General features: G+C 40.5%; 1 protein-coding gene across 2 annotated transcripts in view; it reads left to right on the top strand.

Annotated features, from left to right (window-relative positions):
- Positions 1-21,133, top strand: part of AASS (aminoadipate-semialdehyde synthase) — a 63,930-nt gene extending 42,797 nt beyond the window's left edge. For both annotated transcript variants that reach the window (XM_019452568.2, XM_019452569.2), the window contains exons 16-24: positions 3,170-3,280; positions 3,373-3,481; positions 4,356-4,496; positions 10,433-10,600; positions 13,661-13,756; positions 15,844-15,959; positions 16,644-16,732; positions 17,258-17,434; positions 18,574-21,133. In XM_019452568.2, the coding sequence (XP_019308113.1) occupies positions 3,170-3,280; positions 3,373-3,481; positions 4,356-4,496; positions 10,433-10,600; positions 13,661-13,756; positions 15,844-15,959; positions 16,644-16,732; positions 17,258-17,434; positions 18,574-18,692 (1,126 nt within the window). In that variant the 3' untranslated portion in view covers positions 18,693-21,133. The remainder of the gene's footprint in view (positions 1-3,169; positions 3,281-3,372; positions 3,482-4,355; positions 4,497-10,432; positions 10,601-13,660; positions 13,757-15,843; positions 15,960-16,643; positions 16,733-17,257; positions 17,435-18,573) is intronic.
- Positions 21,134-23,024: the final 1,891 nt, after the last annotated feature.

Here is a 23,024-nt window from a genome sequence, read left to right as displayed (position 1 = left end):
TTGAACTTATAAAGTTTAAGTGAACATAAGTAGGTTCTCTAGCCTTATGACCATTTTTTAGTCTTATCATAGGAACAGATCTTGAAATATAGCTTTTATTACTGATAAAAATGCAGATCTAACTTCTAGGTACAGAGCTACATGAGAGGCACTCTATAATTAAACCTAGTTTTGAAATACCAAAGTGATGAGAATAAGCATTTATTCTTAGAATATGATTTTTCCAAGATGGACGGAAGAAAATTACCTGCTCATCCATAATTAAGTCATTTTCATAGTTAGATTAGATTAAAATGATATCTTGGGAGGAAGTTCTGTGATGTTCTACTTTAAAGAAAAAAGGGGCTGCAAAAACACAATGAGGTAATTCTGTGTGGGAACGTGTGCATTATCTCTTGATGTATTTAAGTTAAAGTCTCACTTTAGGCACTTAAAATATTATTCTATTTATACAAATTTAATGTGCAATAATTTTTATTCGGCAAATACTCACCAATGACCATGGACCTTGACTATCAGTGATGTGATTATGATTCATAATGGAATGTTCTAACGTCCTGAATAAAACAAAGAAATCTGTTTTACCACACATAGGTACCTAAATAAAACATTTTTTTCTTTAAAGAAAGACAACATATAAGACACACTTGGAATTAAATCTGAAGCAAAATATGACAAGATAATAATCTATTAATATGTTGCAAAATTTAAAATTTAGCAAACTGGTGGCCTTGAATAAGATTTAGCATTAACAAAATCTGTTTTATATTTAGTTTTTCTCAGTTGGTTGAGTTTCCATGCTGAATAGTGTTAATGTTGTTGAACATCCTGTACCATTCTTTCAATAATTTAAAATTTTTTTAAGTTGGAGAAGGAGTGTTTTGATGAAAACACAGTGGTCACCAAAATAAAATGAACAAAGAATATGTTTCACAAAAAAATTCATAATAGTATGTCAAATCCTCATGGTTTTAATTTTGCAATTCTAGTTTTTAATGATTTAATGCAAAGTAGTAATTGAGTTTCATAAATTACTTTGAAAATTCCATATGTATTTTGTGTATGTTTTAATAAGTGGCATTTCCAACTATTTGGATTAATTGGGTTTGAGTCAACTCAAATAACTGAAGAAGTATGTCCCTTTGAGTAGGTACTATATTACATACTCAGTGAGTTATGAATGCAAATCCTTTTGTCTAAAACAGGCACCATTAATCAAAGTCCTGGCATTCTAGTTCTCAGCATATTATTCGGTTAGTGCAGATTATGCCAGAGTTTAAAAATGTTATTAGATCTTGATAAAGTTTTTATCAAGAAAGGCTTTAATGTGGGGAATGTGGGGAAAAAATCCCTACTTAATTTTTAAGATGATGCCATGGTACATTTTCTGTGAATATTTTTCCAACAGAATCTTGCAACTGTTTTGTTCATGGGCTTTTAGAGGCTACTGTGTTTAGCAATAATTCTTTGTGATTAAAAAAGCCAAAAAACAGGGGCGCCTGGGTGAGTCAGTCGATTAAGTGTCCTACACTTGATTTCTCTTCTGGTCATAATCTCATGGTTTGTGAGATTTGTGGTGACAGGGCGTAGCTTGCTTGGGATTCTCTCTCTCTCTTTCTCTCTCTCTCTCTCTCTCTGTGTTTATCTCTCTCAAAATAAATAAATAAGCTAAAAACCCCCAAAAGACAGACATTAAGAGTTTTCCTATTGATACTGGCAAAATAGGTACACAATTGTATTCCATATGATCATAAATCTAAGTAGCAATACTTCATTAAAATTTTGTTTTAATGTTTATTTATTTTTTGAGAGAGAGAGTGAGATGGAGTGCGAGTGGGGGAGGGCCAGAGAGAGGGAGACACAGAATCCGAAGCAGGCTCCAGGCTCTGAGCTGTCAGCACAGAGCCCGACGTGGGGCTCGAACTCACGGACCGCGAGATCATGACCTGAGCTGAAGTCGGATGCCCAACCGACTGAGCCACCCAGGCGCCCCTAAGTAGCAATACTCTACTAACCTGAGGAGGCATACGTATCTCAGAGGTGGTTTATTGTTTTGTTTTATATAAAATAGAGAAAATCTGAAGTTTGCAGGATGAATTTGTCAAGTACAGTGATGTAGTGTGATAATGTTTATAAGTTTGTACTTACATTTTCATTGTACTATGTAGATTGCTTCAGCAAATAGGCAATAAGCTAGTAGAACTTGACTACTATTATGCAGTTGACAGGATGTTTTATTATTCCTTGGATAGAATATGACTGTGTTCATTTATATTAACATTTATGGAAATTTATTTTATTTTTTGTGATTGTGTAGTCCCAGTGCCAAATTAAAACACCAAAGCCAATTTTTTAAAAAACCTGATTGAAGTTGAGTTTTGAGCACAGTTTCATTTTTTGCCTAGCATATAGACTTCTAGCCATTTTGATAGCCTTTACACCAATCAATGCCATTAAAGCTTGTTTCCTCCTTTGGACCTTCCTAGATTCTATTCTGTAATGTAACATATGGGTCACTTTGACTTAGTTTAACCTATACTGATGGCCATTTGGGAAATGTGGAGGAAAAAGAAAAGCAACCTTATCTTTTACTAGGGGATCCAAGACAGAAAATCATAGAACTATAAAGATGAATGGAACAAATCCCATTAAATGTTACCAAAAAAAAAAACCAAAAAAACAAAAAAACCCAAAACAAAAACAAATAGCTGAATGAATGCAGAAGAAGGAGATCTGGCTTTGGGGGAATCTGAGAGAGTTTCTTGGAGAAGATACCTTTTCAGACATTTCTTTATGGAGGGTATGGCCTGGATGGAGGTGAGTGGGTGGATGTAATATTCCAAGTAGAAGGTATAGTGAGAGTAAAGTTTCATAGCTAGAAAAGTAAGGACTGTGAGTGGAGAATTACAATAACTTCTTTGGTTACCATATATGGTTACCGTATTTGGTTTATGAACCAGATTGAGGGAGAATAATGGAAAGGTTAGGTGAGGGTCAATTGTGGAGGGTTTTAAATGGGATAATAGGATGAATTTATTCTGTAGTTCTTGAGGAGTCACTGGTCATCTTGGAGAGAATAAGTTAATCAGAGTGATAGCTTCAGTGCCGTTCAAGACATATTGGAAGGTAGGCTTGGGAAAGTTTCTGATAGTTTCTCTCTGTTTTTAAGCTTGTTGCCTTATGCATTGCATCCTCTTGTGGCCAAGGCATGCATCACAAGCAAAGTTAACATGATCACCGCAAGCTACATCACACCGGAACTAAAAGAATTAGAAAAGAGGTAAGTTCTAGTCATTTTCAACAAAGTAGTTCCATGACATTGTTTTTATTTTGTATCCAACTTTTTCTTCTTCCTCTTTCTGCCTGTTGTAGTGTGGAAGATGCTGGCATCACTGTTATTGGCGAACTGGGACTGGACCCTGGTCTTGATCATATGTTGGCAATGGAAACCATAGATAAGGCCAAGGAAGTGGGAGCCACGGTGAGCCCAGTTTACACCCAAAGGTCCATTTAGGAAAATATTAAAAGGTCCCGATTTTTGTGTACAGAAATAATCTTTTTGTAATTTTGATTAAGGAAGCTATTATATTCTAACTCATACTTTGACTTGAAATTTCAAGTAAAATCCTGTAACTTCAGAAATATCTGTGTGATATAACAATGTTCAAGGCTTAAACAACTGATTTTTAGAGAAATAGATGCTACCACAATATTTTGGTTTAATGAAAGGTTTTAGACTACTTTGGAGATTCTATAATAATGTTTGACTTTTAAAAGTGGGAAAAATTCTTTGGATTATTGTCAAACTTTTGGTTTATGAAGTATCTTTTACACATGAGAAAGAACTATTGGGTATGAAAATGTGACGAGTCAGATTAAATGCTTTAGGTTATATATTTAATATGTATGTAGTCAAATGTAGAATCAAATTATAATTATCTATTATATAAAGATTATATTTTATATTCATTATACATTAATACTAATTAATTATACTTGTATATTTTAAAATATATAATCAAATTATAATCAAATATGTCATTTGAACACAAAAGTCAGGAGGAACTGACCAAGCAGAATTGAACTAATAGTTGGATTTTTAATTAGCAAACTGTTGGTCACAGTCTCCCGTGGATTTTAAAAATGAATACATAAAATGTAACTGACTTGATCAAACAATGTTTGGCTCTAAGAATGTGCTTTTGAAAGCCTTTGTAACTTTAAGGGAAAAAAAATCCAGCAAGTTTACCTCATTTGCCCAGTTTTTGTCATCGTGTTCATTTAATTACTTAGATACATCAATCTACCTTACTTAATATTAATCCTCTTCAATTTATTGTTCCCTTACTTTACAGATTGAATCTTATATTTCCTACTGTGGCGGGCTTCCAGCCCCGGAACACTCGGACAACCCTCTGAGATACAGATTCAGCTGGAGTCCAGTGGGAGTTTTGATGAACATAATGCAGCCCGCCACCTACCTGCTCAACGGAAAGGTGAAGGATTATCAGCAAAGCTTTAGAGATATGAACCTACAGTGACCGTCTCACGAAGTCCAAAGTCTTTCTCCCTGATACAGGCCCTTTGACAGTGGCTGCGCGTCCTCCATTCCCTCCTCCACCAGTGTTTCCCAGTGGGTATTTTCTGTTCCACTCAGTGTGGTCTACTTGCTGTTCCCCGTGAAGCCTGTGCTCATTCTTTCCACTTCACCCTCTTGCGAGGTGTTTCTGCAATTTGAAAACTCACTTCTCAACTTCTCTGCACGTATAAAAACGGGTCACCTTGTGATTTCTTTCAGTAGGAAAGACATTTACCGAGTCCTAAATATGTGCTGAGTCACTACTGTGTGCAAGGCACCAAAGGTTATCCCACTGAGTGAAGTTCTTGACCTCGGAGGACTCACAGCTAGAATGGAGAGTTTGGTGGGTCAGGGAAAGAAACTAACTTTCTTTCCCAGCTGTTGTGTGCCAGAATGGAAGAGCTCTCCAAGTTCAGTGTCAAACCCAGATCTTTTACCAGATTGCCTCATGGCAGGTAAGACAGACAGTAGGATAAGTGGCTAAGATCCGGTGGGAGAAGTTCTAGGGTGTGCAGATGAGAGGGCAGTTGATTTGACCTTGGTGAGGATGGGGAAGAAGAAAGTTAGCAGAGAAGACAAGATGTGCTCGGCCTTGAAGGATGAGCAGGTGCCAGCTGGGCAGGGACGCCGTCAGCCTAACTGTGCTGAGCGCCAACCTCACTTGATTCTTATGACCATCCTAGTGGGTGGCATAAGAAGCATAGCTAACTCAGCCACAGTCTAAGAGACTGCAAGGGGCACAGCCAGTGCCCGTATTGCACTTGTCCGCCTTCATAGTTCATGCCCTAGCTATAAGGAACGAGTCTTGCAAAGAGCACATGTGACTAGACTGAGGGTTTCTTCTTAACTGTTGTGATCTAGGCACCTCCTTGTCTCTGGCTCCAGCCCTGCAGGGGGTGGTGAATTATGTCACCAGCTGTGTGTCTTACAGAGATTCTTCAAGCAGCAGTTTTCTGAATCCCCAGTGTATCTGATTTAAACATATTTTGTGTACAAAGGAGTAAATTGAAAGAATTTCTCAAGACACAAAGTGAACGTTATTATCAGTTGTTGTCCTCTGTGCCTATGATGTACAGAGTATACATCGCAACCTTAGGTGTGCATTGGAAATCAACAGAGCGGTTTGAAAAATATTGATGCCTGGGCGCATCCCTAGAGATGCTGATTTGCCTGGGTTTGGGGATCTTCAAAGACTCCCCAAGTGATTCTAACGTGCAGCCGAATTTGAGAAGAGCCGGTTTGGTGACCAGAGGATCATAGCTGCACTGAAAACAGTCCCAAACAAGCAGGACACTTTGATGCTAGAAAGATACATGCACGTGTTTCGCGATATGAAACAGGACCCCTGTGTTCTGGTCCCAGTGCCGACTTCCCTCACAGTGCCACCAAAGTCCAGGCAGTTGTCAAGGTCCATCAGGCATCAGCCTCCTAATGGTAATGTGGCCACTGATGTCTCATCTAGCTCTCCAGTCCTGAGAATCATGAAGGTCCGGGCCCGAAACAGTCTGCCGTTCTGCCGAACACATCCTTATATGCCTCCGCCTGCCTCCTGTGGCATTTAGCGGCTCCTTCCACCACCTGCTGTCCTGGAAAAGAGACCAGGCCATGTTTGGTTTACACTAACATGTGGATGCAGGGAAAATTCTTGCTTCCATTGGGCAAATGCTTGTTTTCGGGAGGCCATATAACTGAAAAGATGACCATGGACGGGTGAGCAGAGCCTGTGTGAGAGAAAGCCGGGGCTTTGATGGTAGTGGGCCTGGCTCTGTGCTCTCGCTCTGCCCTTTGCCAGCTGGTGGCACTAGAACCATCCCCGAATCTCTCCGATCTTTGGGCTGCTTGTCTGATGCCAAGCAGAATCATAGCAGCCACGTAGGGTACTTGCAGTAGGGCTCACTGAGGCCAAAGAGACGGCAATCTGCCTAACGCACGTTCTCAGGCAAGGCGTAAAAGTTAGCTGCATAAAGAAATTGATCGTGGTAGGTGCTCAGGAAAAGCAAGAGGTTATTTCCAGGCAGCAGAAGTTGTACATATTGAATTTGAAGTTTTTCCTTTTCATCCTCAACTTCTTTTGTAAAAAAGGAATGCTTTTGCATCTCCCTGACACTGTGGAGGAAGCCAAGAGAAAACATGAGGGCTTTCTTTTCTTTGCTAAAAATGATACTTTTTTCAAGGTCCCGCTCAAGTTTCCTCTTGTGGAGACAGCTTTTCCTGACCACTCCAACCCCCATTCACTCTTCTTTTGTCCAGACTCCCACACTTTGTCTGTGTAAGAATTTTCCGGATGCTGTATTATTCACTCAGTAATTCAAGTGTATCTGTCTGTCTCCCAACCCAGATTGTTAAACTTCTTAAAGCCTCTCTTATATTCTTGTCCCTCCATCCCCTCCACCACTCTCACCGCCCCCACAGAGCAGGCCTTATATAATTCAGGGAATCATAATGGAGGGTCAGGTGACCTCTCTGGCTTCTGCTTAAAAGTTGAAGCCTTAAACTTTTCCAGCAACTCAGGCAGTGGCCTATGAAATAGGACATATCTCATTGTTCCACATCCTTGCAGAATTTCCAGCCACTGGCACCATTCTTAACTTCTAACTTCTAATCCTATTTCTTTTTTTTTTTTTTAAGGTTTATTTATTTTTTAGAGAGAGAGAGAGAGAGTGGGGGAGGGGAAGAGAGAGAGGGAGACACAGGATCCGAAGCAGGCTCCAGGCTCTGAGCTGTCAGCACAGAGCCTGACATGGGGCTGGAACCCACAAACCATGAGATCATGACCTGAGCTGAAGTTGGACGCTTAACTGGCTGAGCCACTCAGGAGCCCCTTTCTAATCCTATTTCTAACAAATATGATTCCCTTCTACATATCTGGAAGACAGTGGCTATGTCTTCTCTTAGTTCTGTTTTGTCTATGGGTGGTGGGACATTGGTGGGACCTGAGGGTGATATGGCATCATCTCCTTCAGCCTCCTCTTCTAAACTACTCGCAGTGAAACAGATATTCTCCAGATCATGCTTACTCTGAAAACTCAGCTCTGAGGTAGGTTTTGTAGCTTTCTTCCCGTTGCTTGCTTGCCCCTACCTGGACTGCGGCACCCAACCCTCCTTTGTAGGAAGAGCCACAGCTCTTCATTGCCTCCAGCCATTTTGAATGCAGTTTGCGGGTGTATCACTGGTGCCATAATGTGGAAGGTTACACCGTGTCAATCAGTAGCCTTCTCAAAATAGTGATCCACAGATAAGTTCAATTAAGGGGACAGTGTGGTGTAGTAGAAAGAACGTAGACGTCGGAGTCAGATAGACCTGGGCTCCAAACTGCCTCTGGGTGACTCTCAGTCCCAGTTTCCACCTCTGAACAATGGATTATTGCATGAATTGAAGGTAATGTATATAAGGCACTTAGCACAAAGCAGGTCCTGAATAAATGAACTGTCTGTGTAGTTCCTGTGTTCAGGTGTCTAGTCAGTTTAGCAATCAAGCTTATTGTCGGTCAGTGGTTGGGAGATGTGTGGGTGTGGCTGCGTGTGTGGGAAGGGCTGGATTTAGGGCAGTCTGTGGCAGCCGTGGGTAAGGAGCCACTGTTTCTGTTGGCAGTCGGTGCTGGGTGTGTGCGTTGTCGAGTCAGGCAAAAATGCATATTCTCTGCCAAATAGATAAATATGTCATTCTTTATCCAGGCCATTAATAAGATATTAAACAGGATAGGGCATATTAATGAACCCCATGATATGCCACTAGACATACGACTCTGTATGAATATCACAGGACACATGATTACCCAGTAATTTTTTGGATCAGGTAGTTTTGGCAGTTTTCAATCTCTCTAAATGAATCATTATTATTCAGCTGATATTTCCCTGTTTTCTTCCGAGGATCTCCTGATAAACTTATGAAGCAGCTGACTGACTTCTGATTAGTAAAGTGCTGGAGTATAGTAGTTTTTATTGTCTTTTTCTTTAAAACAATTTCCTCACCTTCAAACAAGCAAACAAAACGTTAGAATTGCTGTAAGTCATAGAAGTGAGATGTGTGTGGAGGCCCTAAAGGTTAACGTTTGCTTTCTTATTGGATTTCTTTTAAATTTACAATTCTGATAGAAAAAAAATCTGTTTGAAGGCAATGGTACAGAATTGGTCCCTCTGGAAATGTTTACTGTCCAGAGGAGTTTCCTAAGGAAAGTAAATGAGAAGCTTTCCTCACCTCGCTCAGCCTGTCACTCTTGGAATTTTAGTGGTGCTTGGTGCTTGGTGCTCTGCAAACCCAAGACTTTTAACTGCAGGGATGCCTCCAGGCCTGACGCCAGTCAGCATCGCCCGTTTCTTCTGGGCCTTCGGCTACCCACACACACATTTCCGTTTTCTCTCTCAGACCAAGGCACGTGCAGAACCCATCTACAAATAAACTCCAGGGATCTTAGCAGAAGACTCTTTGGGGTGGTTTTGTGCAGCCGCAGACCCGTGGTGGGAAGCCGTTTCCAGTGGTGCAAGGGGATGAACCCAGTTCCGGCAGCAACGACCCCCTCCCCACCCCCCCCCCCCCCCCCCCCGCCCTGATTTGATCCCTCCGGGATGTCTTCCATCATCTCAGGGATGATCATAAACCTCGCAAGCCGAAAGAAAACTTTAGTCCTTTCGTCACAGTCAAAGGGAAAAACCTGCATGAGTGCATTTTGGGTGTGTGATGGGGGAGGGGGTGGGTAAGAGGATTTTAGAGTGAAATCAGAAGAGCTTGGGAATCGACTGAATTCTCAGCAGCAGTAAGACCAGGGGGTGGCACTTCTGTGGGGTTTCGCTGTCTGTTCACACGTCGTCTCTCTTGTAAGCGGACTTCTCTCCTGTTCCCCGTCCCCAGTGCACACCCATAGGTTGACTTGTCTAGGCTGTGAGCTCCTTATGGTCGTTCTAGCGCCGCTGCTGGCACTTGGTGGCCATTCAGTAAATGTGTGTTCATGAACCGAGGGAATGGAGACAGAAATTGCAACTTCTTCATCACTCTCCTTCCCTGCACAAGGAGTGTGATCCCAGCACGTACATGGTAGGTCCCCCGTTAGCGCTAGCAGTGACAGAAATGCACAAGACTGGTGCCCGATGCTCGGCGTTCAAAGGGGGATGTAAGTGAAGAATGAAGTGAAAATATCGCTGTTGTCATTGGAGCATAGCCATTTATTTATTTTTAGTTTTTGTGTTTTATGGTTGGTTTATTTTTATTTTTTAAAATTTATTTGTTGATAGTCAAGTTAGTTAACAGAAAGTGTATATTGGTTTCAGAAGTAGAACCCAGTGATTGATCACTTAGGTGTAACACCGAGCTGGAGCACAGCCCTTTAAAATTTCCATTGCTTTCAGCTCACCGAAACCCTAACGGGGCGCTCTTCAGTGCCATCTTATCCAGATTTAAGTCGGATTTTATTTTATTTTTTTAAATGTTTATTTATTTTTGAGAGACAGAGTGAGAGCGCACATGAATGGGGGAGGGGCAGAGAGAGAGGGAGACACAGAATCCCAAGCAGGCTCCAGGCTCTGAGCTGTCAGCCCAGGACCCGACTTGGGGCTGAAACTCACGAACGATGAGATCACGACCTGAGGCGAAGTCCCACGCTCAACTGACTGAGCCACCCAGGAGCCCCTTAAGTTGGATTTTAAAGCTTGGGAGAATAATGGCCTTTTGGACTATATTAGTTCAATAGCTTAGGTATGAGATGTCAATTATGGTAGTTTCATTAAAAAAATTTTTTTTTTCAAATCCTCTACTGCTTTCTTTTAAAAATTTGATTTTATTTTTTAAGAAAATAATGCAGATGAGTCCACAGGGAGCACAATATTGTAACCCCATCCGTGCCCTTTCAATGTTCTTCAGGTTGTGAATGTCGCAGGGGGCATCTCCTTTCTTGATGCAGTGACCCCCATGGATTATTTCCCCGGATTAAATTTGGAAGGCTATCCTAACAGAGACAGTACGAAATATGCTGAGATTTATGGCATCCCATCTGCGCACACTCTGCTGCGGGGGACACTGAGATACAAGGTAAGCAGCTCTATTGGAGATGAAACCTGTTGCCTGTTTTTAGGTAAGTGAAGTGTACACGTAATGTTTCTTAGTCATCAAAATAATTAAGACAGTAGGCCAGGCTGGAATCTGTTTTCTCAGGATTCTTTTGACTGAATGTTTTAGGAGACTATTCAAAATGGCCTGAGCTAAGAAAGAATTTTTGATTCATGGGGAGTTTGGCAGGGGGACAGGTGAAGGGTCACCTTAAGGTGTAGCAAGATTTGGGGCCCAGTGACCTTATGGGGACTCGGTTTCTCTTCACCTCTCAGCTCTTCCCGTATGTGCTGGCCGCAGTTCCAGGCTCCACACAGTGGCAGGGTGGTGGCAGCATCCCCAGCATTTTTGGTTCAAATCCAGTAGGAATTAAAAAGCATATCTTCATAGCTAAAACCACCATTTTTGTCTCAGCCCCTGAAGTCACTGGGATAAAATATACCCATCAGCCTTTGCCTTTGCTTCACTTCCCTAAAGCTGAAGATGTAGTCATCGCCACTTTCCACAAAGTAAATCTGAAATGTTTTTTAGCACAGAATGGCATGTAGATTCTGGGAGCATAAACACAAATGCCCACCACACACTTATGTATTAATAACAAGAGTAGTGGCACATATGACCAGATTAAGACAATCAGTGTTAACAGTTTCCTAGGGCTGTTTTAACGAATGGCTACAAACCAGGTAGCTTAGAACAACAGAAATTGACTCTCTCACCTTTCTTGAGGTAAGAAGCCTGAAATCAAAGTGCGGGCAGGGTTGGTACCTTCTGGAGGTTTTGAGGGAGAAACTGTCCCATGCCCCTGTCCTCACTTCTGGTGGCCGCCTGCAATTCTTGGTCCAGTCTCTGCCTCGGTCTTCATATCACCTCCTGTTTGTGTCACTGTGTCCTCTCTTCATCTTGTAGGGACACCATTCATTGGATTTAGGATCCACCTTAAATGTAGATTAGTTTCATCTTGAGATCTTTAACTGACTATATCTGCAAATATCCCAAAAAGGTCATACTCTGAGGTTCTGGGTGGATGTGAATTGTGAGGGAGACGCTATTCAGCCCACTCCAACCAGCATCCCTAACATACGTACCTCTCTAAAAATCAGAAATCTGATTCCAGGTCTCGGTGCCCTGTGAGATTTCCTGGTGAGGGCAGAGACGGGATTCGTCTTGTGTGTGTGATCCACCACTCACTAATCTTTTCTCTGGAAGATGGAAAGCACACGCGTCCATCAGTGATAACCCCTCCATTTTTGTGCACACTTTCTCCTTGCTCTTACTGTACACTGGCTGTTACTTTTGCCCAGAACCTGCTCTCCCAGAGATCTGCACACTCTCCTTCAGCTCCTTTAGGACTTTTCTCAGTGCTGCTTTCCAAATCATGTTATTAAATATCACAGCTCCCTCATCCAGGACTTTTCCTGTCCCCCTTCCTCACATGGGGAAGGCATCAGGAATCGGTGAACACGGGTGGTATTATTTCTGTGTGAACAAAGTTCACGTAAGAGCAGAGGTTGTTTGCACAGTGTTGGCACATGAAGTGTGGCTTCTGGTTTGCCTTGTGTCTCCGTGTCTAACTCCTGTTTATTCTTAAAGAGAGACAGTCACTGCATTTCTTACTCGTTAGAGCTTCCTTTACATTTATTGGCATCGAGCACTTGTGTCTCAGCACTTTTAGTTAGGTTTTTATGTACATTTTTCTTATCTCCTGAAATAGATTGTATGCTCGTGGAGGGCAGGTGCCTGTACTCCTCTGAATGTGATGTCCTCACTGACCAGGAATCAAATGAGATGTGGCTGATAGCAACCTATGGTCTAGGAACCATGGGTGTTCGTTCCACAAGCCTGTAAACACAGCAGAAACTCTAGTCTGAAATGAAGTCATAACATCCTCAGTACTGGCAGATTTCTTGATTCTGTTTTCTTTATTTTGTTCCAGGAATATGAGTGGTCACATTTTGGGGGGTCCGGGAATTAGGATTTTCTGATAGCTTTAGATATAGTCTCTTGGCAACATGAAGACCCAGGAACAGAGAATTGTAAGAGTTTTAATAATGAATAAAGCTCTCAAGGATGTGTATGGATAATGGCTGTTCCCACAGAACCCCAGAAGATGGAAGATGTTGCAGTGTCCACATCCATGAGGGTCACCATTCAGGGCAATGCCAGCAGCCCTTCAGTAACCTGAATATTCTTTCCAGTATTGGATATGAGACACTATCATCTGAGTATGACAGGGAGGCTTTGGCTACTCTCCTGAACCTGCCTGTTACCTGCTTGTCCTCGCAGAGCCAGCTTGCTGTCACCTTCCCAAGGGATCTTTCTCAGCTCCTTCTTGACACCCCTCCCCCACATTGGTGTGATTTCAGAAGAAGCTCTCTGATTCCTACCTCTCTTCCTGCTACCTATATCCATTAGGATAGTGGCTCTTAATCAGTAGAATGGGGGGGCGCCTGGGTGGCGCCTGGGTGGCACTGTCGGTTAAGCGTCCGACTTCAGCCAGGTCACGATCTCGCGGTCCATGAGTTCGAGCCCCGCGTCAGGCTCTGGGCTGATGGCTCGGAGCCTGGAGCCTGTTTCCGATTCTGTGTCTCCCTCTTTCTCTGCCCCTCCCCCGTTCATGCTCTGTCTCTCTCTGTCCCAAAAATAAATAAAAAACGTTGAAAAAAAAATTAAAAAAAAATCAGTAGAATGGATTATCTGCTTTTGGGTGATAATATTCTTACAAGCTCCTTCTTTCATTATAAGAGAGGGAACCGTTCTATTAAATACGATTCTTTCAAGGTCTGTTCAAGGTCTTTCAAGGTCTGTTCAAGAAATACAAAGTCTTTCAAGGTCTGTTATGTAAACCAGCAGAATTGCTGTGACACTCTTGATTCCCCTCTGAACCTGAAGGTGTTTGCATCCATATACGGGCAATTCAGATGAATACTTTAAGCCTGTTTTCTAAGTGAATTACAAAGACAGATCCCTCTTTTCAAAAAAGCTTTTTAATTTTTTTCTTTGAAAGGAAAAATTTCATTTACTACTTCATAATTCTTTTTATAGGGTTATGCCAAAGCTTTGAATGGATTTGTAAAACTGGGTCTCATAAACAGAGATCCATTTCCTGCCCTTCGACCTGAGGCCAACCCTCTCACCTGGGTGAGTGACTGCAGAGTTATATGCTGTTTGCTGTTCTTCAGAAATGGTCAGATTTGAACTTTGGTTTGGACCAGCAAAATTACCCATTCTGTGGCTTATGTGCAGGAAGATGAATCATGACCCCCAGACCCTCTTTTCTTCCCCTGTTATGGAAGAATGGAAAGATCATGGGCCTGACCCACTGGGCTTATTTCTTCCAGCCACTTGTACTACTTGATTGCTCCTTCCACCCTGAGAAGAGGTGGATTTGGGCTCTGGGCTCTACCACTTGTCTAACTGGTGACCCAGTGACAGGAGTTAAACTTGGGCCTCCTGGAACTGATAAACTGGGAGAGCTACTGGTGGTGTCACAGAACTAGACTCCCCACCCCCAAATCCCATCAGTTCTATCATCTGATCATTTTTAACCATGAGTAATTTGAGTTTTCAATTATGAATTTATGTCCAAATCTGTGTTGCATTAAAATCTCAGAGTCTCAAAGTCGGAAGGGACTCTGAAGGCTTGGAATTGCATGTAAAGTAGCGTTTCCACTAACTGCCAGGTGTTACCAGTTGGTTATCCAACTTGAACAAATGTGCCCACATTCCAGTAGAAAATGCCAGAAATTTATCATAAGGAGAAGAGGATCAGTATTGCTAACTTTGGTATTCTTGCTAGCTATTGCTTTAGATTCAGTTTTCTATGTTATCTGAAAGCCTTCCAAATCTTTCTTACCTTTCATAAATGTATGTGTTGGACAGGAGTGAGTAAATATATACACAGTGAATTCCAAGACTGAGGCCGTTGGATTGGGAGGGTTGGTACTTGTGAGAAGTCCACCGACCCAATCAAAGGAAGGACGCAAAGACTCGGAGCACAGTGAAACGAGGCTTTAATCAACGTTCTTGCAAGACTGGGTGTCTGATGGACAGGCACACTCGGGGCAAGTCAGGGCGGACAATTTATCTCCTAGTGTGCAAGTCCCTCCCCTGGTTCCTCATTGGCTGAGCACTACAGAGGTTACAGCCTTACCTGGAAGCCTCCTATGCCCATGTAAGGCTTTGCCTTACATTCCTTGAGGTGATGCAGAGACCTCAGCTCTTGGGTGCATGCTAATTGCAAAGCCCGCAAAGTTAAGTCCACGAAACGGAGCGGGGAGAATAATCAGGAATTGAAGTGTCTAAGGGTTTGAGACTCCATTTCAGGGGGGTGGTTCATACATATTTCCAATAGGTTGTAAACCTATTGTTAACTAGACAGCAACTGCTTTTATTTGGTATTTCTGAAAATGAATCATCTCACTTCTCACAGTAAGGGGGGATGGATCAGTAGTTTGGTAGCTATAGTTTAGAATAGGGGCTGGTGAGGTGTTTTTGTTTTTGTTTTTGTTTTTTGGTTTTTTGGGGTTTTTTTTTTTTTGGTAAAGGGCCAGATTGTAAATATATTAGGCATTATGGGCCACACATACTCAATTCCTCCATACACAAATACATAGACAAATGAACATGGCTATCTTCCAATAAAATTTTTTCTTGAAAAAACCAGGTGGTGAACCAGTTTGTTGATTCCTAGTCGAAATTACAACTTTTTTCCTTGAGATCCTGGAAAAAGTCTTGTTTAGAAAGTAGAGAAAGCTATGACTGCTGCTTAAGTGTTCTTGCTTTGAGGTTTTATCATCTGCCAGGTCTTTCTCATCTCTTGAACCTACAAAAGAACTCCAGTTGCTTCTGGCAACTGTAGCAATGAGCCCCTTTCACTTGATCCTGGCCAAAATGGGTCTTGGAGGGTAAGGGAGAACAGGTAAAAAAGTAATGGAGAGGATATGCAAAGGCGAGAATGTGATGGGAAATATGGTACCATCTATTTTTTATTGATTTGATGTTATGACCTATTTTTATTGCTGAAATATTATTTAGGAATATAATTTATTCATGTGTGGGTGTGCAGACACGTGTATGCATATATATGTGTTACTGTTTACTATTTCTAGTCCTTTCTAATTTAAAATTTGAGGTGCATTTGAGGTCAAATGTCTTAATACGATAATTTCTCAGCTGATTTTTTTTTAATTAGGAATTTAGGATTCTGTCTTTATTTTTATAACCAGAAAGAACTCCTTTGTGAACTTGTTGGGATTTCACGCTCCTCCACGCATGATGTGCTTAAGGAAGCTGTCTTTAAGAAATTAGGAAGAGACAATACCCAGCTGGAGGCTGCTGAACGGTAGGCATGCACCAATCAACTTAGAGAGCAAAATGCTGGATTATCTCAATATCAATGATTACTTAGTCCTTTCTAGTCAAAGAGAGGTCAAGATGAAACCAGACATTTTGCATTGTCTTTGACTAATTGGCTGCTCTAATGTTGGCCTGTTGTAGAGAGAGATTGCCATGTATTGAGTTCATGTGGGGATAAAAAGCAGATAAAAAGAGAAATTCAGTGGCGATTATAACTTGGGAAATACTTATTTTGAAACACTACTACTTTGAGAACTTTCAGTTCCCAAGAAAGCGGGGATATTTTTTTCTCTCCAGAAGGAGATTCTCCTGGTCTTCTGGAACCCACTTTAAAACTCTCATTCACACAGCTGTGGCATATTATGCTGGTCTCCTTAATGTGGGAAAACTAACCTGTAAATTAATCTCATAAGAAGCTTTGCAACGGCATAGACTAACAATGTGTCAGTTCTGCTCCAGAGAGCACTGCCCCGGGGAGTCTGGGGATGATTCTGAAGATGAAAACATTACTGTTGTTATTGTTATTTACAACTCAGGAGAGTCCTATAGCTTGGGTTGTCATCTTGTGGTTCTTTCCTTTCAAGGTAAGATCCAAAGAGCTCCCTTCTGCTTCCCAAGTGAGATTATGTGTAGGACTTGTCCCAACCCAGCTGCCTCTTGTGCTTCTCAGGTTGGGCTTACTTGGGGATGAACAAGTCCCTCGAGCAGAGTCTGTGGTGGATGCACTCTCCAAGCATTTGGCCAGGAAACTCTCCTATGGTAGGTAGGCCTTGGGGTGTTAGCTACACATCCCAGAAGCAGCAGCATCGGATGCAGTCAGCACGGCTAGTGAATGGGATGGGAGGCTGGAGCCAAGCGGTAGTGGGAGGAAGTATGCAAGGAGGGAAAGGGCGCTTGCGCTATTTTTCCAGAGGGAAGAATCAGAGAGCTATCAAATAGGAATGAACTTGGGGAATATGGGAAAGGAACAGATATTAGCTTCACTTTTAACGCATTAGGGAAATGCTAAAGGAGCATTTTTGAGTGAGGAGTGGGTGTTCTATCGCAGTGCCCTCACATCTGTAGCTGGGCTCCTGTGCTACCAGCCTGACCAGAGGAACGTGGGTTATCGTTTCTTGAGTTTTTCACTTGGTCTTTGGACTAAAAAGCAGCATAGATAATGGTCTAAGGACCGCATATGATGGGAGGAGAAAGTTGTGAGAGCAAAAGGGCAGGAGCAGATGAAATGCGGTATTGGAGTGTAATGATAATGACATTTAATAATGTCTGTTTATTTATTTTAAGGCCCTGGAGAGAAAGATATGATTGTGATGAGAGACAGTTTTGGAATCAGACATCCTTCCGGACATTTAGAAAATAAAACCATTGACCTTGTGGTTTATGGGGACGTCAATGGTTTTTCAGCCATGGCGAAAACTGTGGGGTTACCCACTGCTATGGCAGCCAAGATGTTGCTTGATGGTAAGTTCCTTCATTGGAGAACTGAATCTGTCTCCATATCATCTCTAAGTCATTCGGTGCCTGGATGTCAAATAATTACTCGTGAGTATGACACTGGAGTTCACTAAAAGTGAGCCGTCTCAGAAGTTGAGTGCTGACTGGGAGATCACGTTGTGGTGAGTAAAAGCCACGGGTTTTGGAGTTAGCACCTATTTCTCTCCGAGTTCAATCACAAGATGGCAGAGTCATGGGGTGCAAGTTACTCAGCGTCTCTGAGCTAGCACTCCCTCATCTTTAAAGTGGGGATTGTCTTCCCTAATTCAGAGGTTTTTGGTGACGCTGAAGTGAAATAATACATAAAGATCCTACCACATATGTGTGTCCCCCCCCCCCCAGGCAATATTAATTCTTCCTTTCCTTCGTTTTTCATATTTTAGGGGTAGTTAACACTGAAATAGCAGAGGGGATTCACTTTCATATCCTCAAAAAATATAGACCATGTTTTATTATTCTTCATGTCTCAGTATGTTATCAGTACTCAATATTTTGGATTGAGCAAATTCAGATTTCAACCGTCTTCTCTCCCCTTAAGATCATCTATCCATTCAGTAAGCACTACCTCTGAATAGAATCCCCCATTTGGCCCTTGTGAGTATGTGAAGGGAATAACAAACATCAAGCACATAAATGTGAAATGCTGAGAAAATGTATCTACAATAGCATATCAGCTAATATCAAATTAAACTACCTACTTAGTTCTTGAGGAACCAAAGTTGAAGAAGTGATGAGGAATGAGGTCATCATGGGCTTTAAGAAAAGTACTCAGACAGGCTCTTTCAGTCTCCCTCAGAGAAGCCTGTGCCCAAATAATCAGACTGGTTTTAATTCATTCTGTTGTTGTTATGCTTTTTTTTTTTTTAATCAGCAAATAAAGCAGACAAGTTAAGTTTACTTTCCTTTCATACTACTCTTTATTCTCTGATCATTTTGGCCGTAGTTAATGCAGTTAGACGCATGCACTCTGACTCTGTCCCTGAGTCCCCCTGTGCTTTCAGTCTCCAGGTAACCCCTTTCCCTGTTAATGGTTTGGAGACCCTTGCTGTGGAAACTAACCTTCATAACACCTTTAAAGTGGTAACTACAGATTTATTTTCTTCTAGGTGAAATTAAAGCCAAAGGCCTGATGGGGCCCTTTTCAAAGGAGATCTATGGACCAATTTTGGAGCGAATTCAAGCGGAAGGCATTATATATTCAGCACAGAGCATAATCACACCATAACTGAGAATTATATCTTGTTATCTTCCCATGTAGCGTCGTTTTGAACATTTGTGCAACAAACATGCTTGCTAATGTACTACTTTGAAATATAAAGCATGATATTTTTTTTTGAGTCAGTCAATGTAATGATATTTTTAAAATATAAGTCTCTATTTTAATATGAAAGCATTTGGAAAAGGAGATGCCAGTAATTACCAGAGAAGTTTAATAATTCTACATGTATTTTTTTCACGTGTATGTAAAAGTGATGATTGTGTTATATGTTAATTTATTGTGCAGCCTTTTTTCTTATAAGAATATATTTTCCTATCATCAGCAGATAAACTTTTATCTTTTTTGGTAAGAAAAAAATTTTTCCACAGCTATATTTTTGTACTTTTCAAATGAGTCAGTTGGACACTTTTAGATTACTTACCTATGAACCTTTGCAATAGTTCTGTTTTATGGCTTTTTGGTAAAATTATGATTTATCTAGTAAATGACATTTCTTATAGTTTTCTTTTGAGCTTTTGGAAAAGGAAATAGGTAAGATTAAATGAAAATCCACATGATCACCTTGTTAGAGACAGAAAAAGCATTTAACAAAATCTAACACCCTTTCATAATAGAAAGACTCAATAAACTAGGAACTGACTTTTTTTAACCTGATAAAGAACATCTATGAAAAACCCATAGCTAGCATCACATTTAATGATGAAAGGCTGAAGGATTTCCCCTTGAAATCAGAAACAAGACAGTAATATTTGCTTTTGGCTCTTCTACTCAACTTGTACTGGAGGGTCTAACCAGGGCAATTAGGCAAGAAAATGAAATTAAACACATCCATATTTGGAAAGAAGAAGTAAAACTATCTCTATTTGGAGATGGTATGATCTTATATATAGAAAATCCAAAAGAAGACTTTAAGAAAATTATAGAACTAATACTTGAGTTCAGCAAAGTTGCAGGACACAAGATTAATATAAAAAATGAATTGTATTTCTGTATAATTATCAATAAATGAAAACAAAAATGATACTGAAAAAATAATTAAACTTACAGTAGTATGAAAAAGAATAAAATAGGAATAGATTGAGAGTCCAGAAATAATCCTCATATTTATGGTCAGTTGATTTTTGAAAAGGGTGCTAAGACAATTCAATAGAGGAAAATAGTCTTTTCATCAAAAGGTGCTGGAACAATTAGATATCCACATGCAAAAAAATGATGTTGGACCCCTACCTCACAGTATATGCAAAAATTAACTCAAAATGGACCAAAGACCTAAATGTAGGAGCAAATGCTATAAAACTTTTAGAAGAAATCATAGATGTAAGTCTTCATGCCCTTGGATTAAGCAATGGTTTCTAAAATAATTGAAACCAAAAACACAAAGAACAAAAAAGAAAAGTAGATAAATTGGGCATCATCAGAATTAAAAACTTTTGTGCTTCCAAGGATACCATCACAAAAACAAAAAGACAACCCATACAATGAAAGAAAAATTTTTGCAAATCATATATCAGGTAGGCATGGAAACTGTATTTAGAATATGTAAAGAACTACTATAACTCAATAAGTAGACAAAGAACCCAACTTAAAAAGTGGACTAAGGGCGTAAATTGACAGTTCTCCGAAGAAGATATACAAAACCAATAAGCACACGAAAGGATGTTCAACACCATTAGCTACCAGGGAAATGCAAGTCAAACATACAATGAGATACCACTTCATACTTACTAGGATAATTATGATGAAAAAGATAATAGCAAGTGTTTGTGGGGGTGTGGAGAAATTGGAACTCTCATAAACTGCTGGTGGAAATGTAAAATTGTGCAGCCACTTGGGAAGACAGTTTGGTGGTTCCTCAAAAGGTTAAGCATAGAGTTACCATAGGAGTCAGCAATGTCACTCTTAGGTGCATACCCCATAGAAATGAAAACGTATGTCCACACAGAAACTTGTAAACAAATGTTTATGGTAGTATTATTCAAAATGGCAAAAAATCAAAACAAGCCAAGTGTTCATCAACTAATAAATGAATAAACAAAATGTGATATATCCATACAATGGAATATTACTTGGCAGTAAAAAAGGAATGAAGTTCTGATACATGCTACAATATGGTTGAACCTTGAAAACATTATGCTAAGTGAAAGACACCAGACACAAAAGTCCACATTTTGATATGATCTCATTTATAAGAAATTGTCCAGAATAGATTAGTGGCTGCCTAGGGCTGGGGGCTTGGGGGAAAGTGGTAGTGACTGCTAATGAGTTTGGGGTTTCTTTTTAGGGTGGTCAAATGTTGTAGAGTTGATTGTGGTAATGGTATCACAACTCTGTGAATATATTAAAAATCACTGAATTGTATACTTTGTGTGAATTACATAGGTTGTGAATTATATCTCAAGTTGTTATAAAATGATTCAATTATAAATAAAACCTTTTCATTTTTGTTCCTTGGGGAAAAAACATTTCCATTTAGAAATATAAACTAAACCCTTGTTTGACTTTTCAGGACTATTCTCATATCCTGGCATATGGAATAAATTCTGCCCTTGAAATAAGGAGGCATTATGTGTAGGGTACATAGAAGTTGAGAGGGGTGCCTGGGTGGCTCAGTCGTTGAGCGTCCGACTTCGGCTCAGGTCAGGATCTCCCAGTTCGTGAGTTTGAGCCCCGCGCTGGGCTCTGTGCTGACAGCTCAGAGCCTGGAGCCTGCTTCAGATTCTGTGTGTGTCTCTCTCTGCCCCTTCCCCGCTCAGGCTCTTTCTCTCTCTGTCTCTCAAAGATGAATAAATGTTAAAAAAAAAATTAGAAGTTGAGAAAACATCTATGCTATTTGAAATGGATCAGAGTTGACTAAGGTTTAGTCCCACCTGTCAAAAATAATATACGGAGATCAATACTAATACATAGAGACATTTCTGTTATGGCAATTTTTTAACCACAACATTGAGTTCAACATGGTCAATTAGAAAATATGAATGTCACATTGATTCTACCTGCAATCTGGAAGAGTGCCCAGATGGAATGGGAACTAGGGAACTAGCACCTTAGGTGGGTGAGGGAAACGTGTTGAGTGCTCAGTATAATTACTTTGTTGGACTTCATAATAGCAATGAATGATAAAGGGGGTATGATTGAAGAGCTAGGCTGTTATCTGTGCTGGTGGCAGTGCTGGAAAAGTAAATGTCAGTAAGTTTGAGTAAAGATGGGTGTAATCACACACTGCATTGGCTCTCAATCAGCTTTCCAGGAGAAATTTCAATAACGAAGATGGTGGTGGTAAGATCTAGGGGTGAATGGGTAGAATATAATTACAAGCGAATGGCTCACCAAGGGATCAGCAAACCTTTACTATAAAGGGCTAGATAGTACATATTTCAGGCTTTGTAGGCCAAAGGGGGTCATGACTTCTCATTTCTGCCTTTGTAGTGTGAAATCAGCCATACACAATACATAAATGAACTGATATGACTGTGTTCCAATGAAACTTTATATTTAAAAACAAGTGTTGGGCAGACGTGGCCCTTTAACTGTACTTTGTTAACACCCTGGTGTTACCATGGTAGTAGACTGAATACTCACATCTTCCAGATCTCTTTTGGCATCTTTCAGATATTATCTATATTTGTGTTGTCCAGTTTTCCTTGTCCCCGACAAAGGAGACCCTAGAAGTTCTTCCCCTAAAAGCAGTTTGGTTGATTTTACAACATATGAGCTACTTCTCCATAAAATAAGGATAACAGTAACTTGCAGGATAGTTATAAAGGTTAATGAGAAAATGTGAGGGTAAAGTCTGGCCCCTTGTAGATGTTCAAAGTTAGTGTTCTTACCTCTTTTGCCGTAACATTTTTGCCTGCCATTTATGTTAATGAGATTTTAGCTTAAAGAAGTTTTTTCAATCTTTTGGGTACCTTTGGAAGATTTCTCAAGGATCCATGCTACTCAAACTATAGGTATATCTGCTCCATAATGAGAATCTTAAAGCAGTGGAGCGGAAAGGACCACAACAATCATTTAGTTCGGTCACTGATTTTACAGAAGAGAAAATGTGTCTCACAAAGTTAAATGCTTGCCTAAGGGGACGAGACTTAATATTGAAGCTTTATTGTCATTTGAAGCCATTGAAAATATGTACTTGATAAAATTTGGGAAACGCTTTGATTTATAATACCCCTCTTGTGGGTTATTAGGACCACCACTAGCCCATATGGTGCCTCTTTGAGAATTACAGAAAGACACTGCTCTTTCAAGACGCTTCTGTCAAAAATTTTCAAATATGTAATTTATCAGAACATTTTACTACCTTCATAATAAGTATTAATCACATTAAATACATGTCAT

This window comes from Panthera pardus, unplaced genomic scaffold (genome assembly GCF_024362965.1).
Source record: "Panthera pardus isolate Hobbes unplaced genomic scaffold, ASM2436296v1 HiC_scaffold_8, whole genome shotgun sequence".
NCBI classification, from domain to species: domain Eukaryota; kingdom Metazoa; phylum Chordata; class Mammalia; order Carnivora; family Felidae; genus Panthera; species Panthera pardus.
Note: the sequence above shows the minus strand (reverse complement) of the source record. Positions and strands in the feature narration are given on the sequence as shown.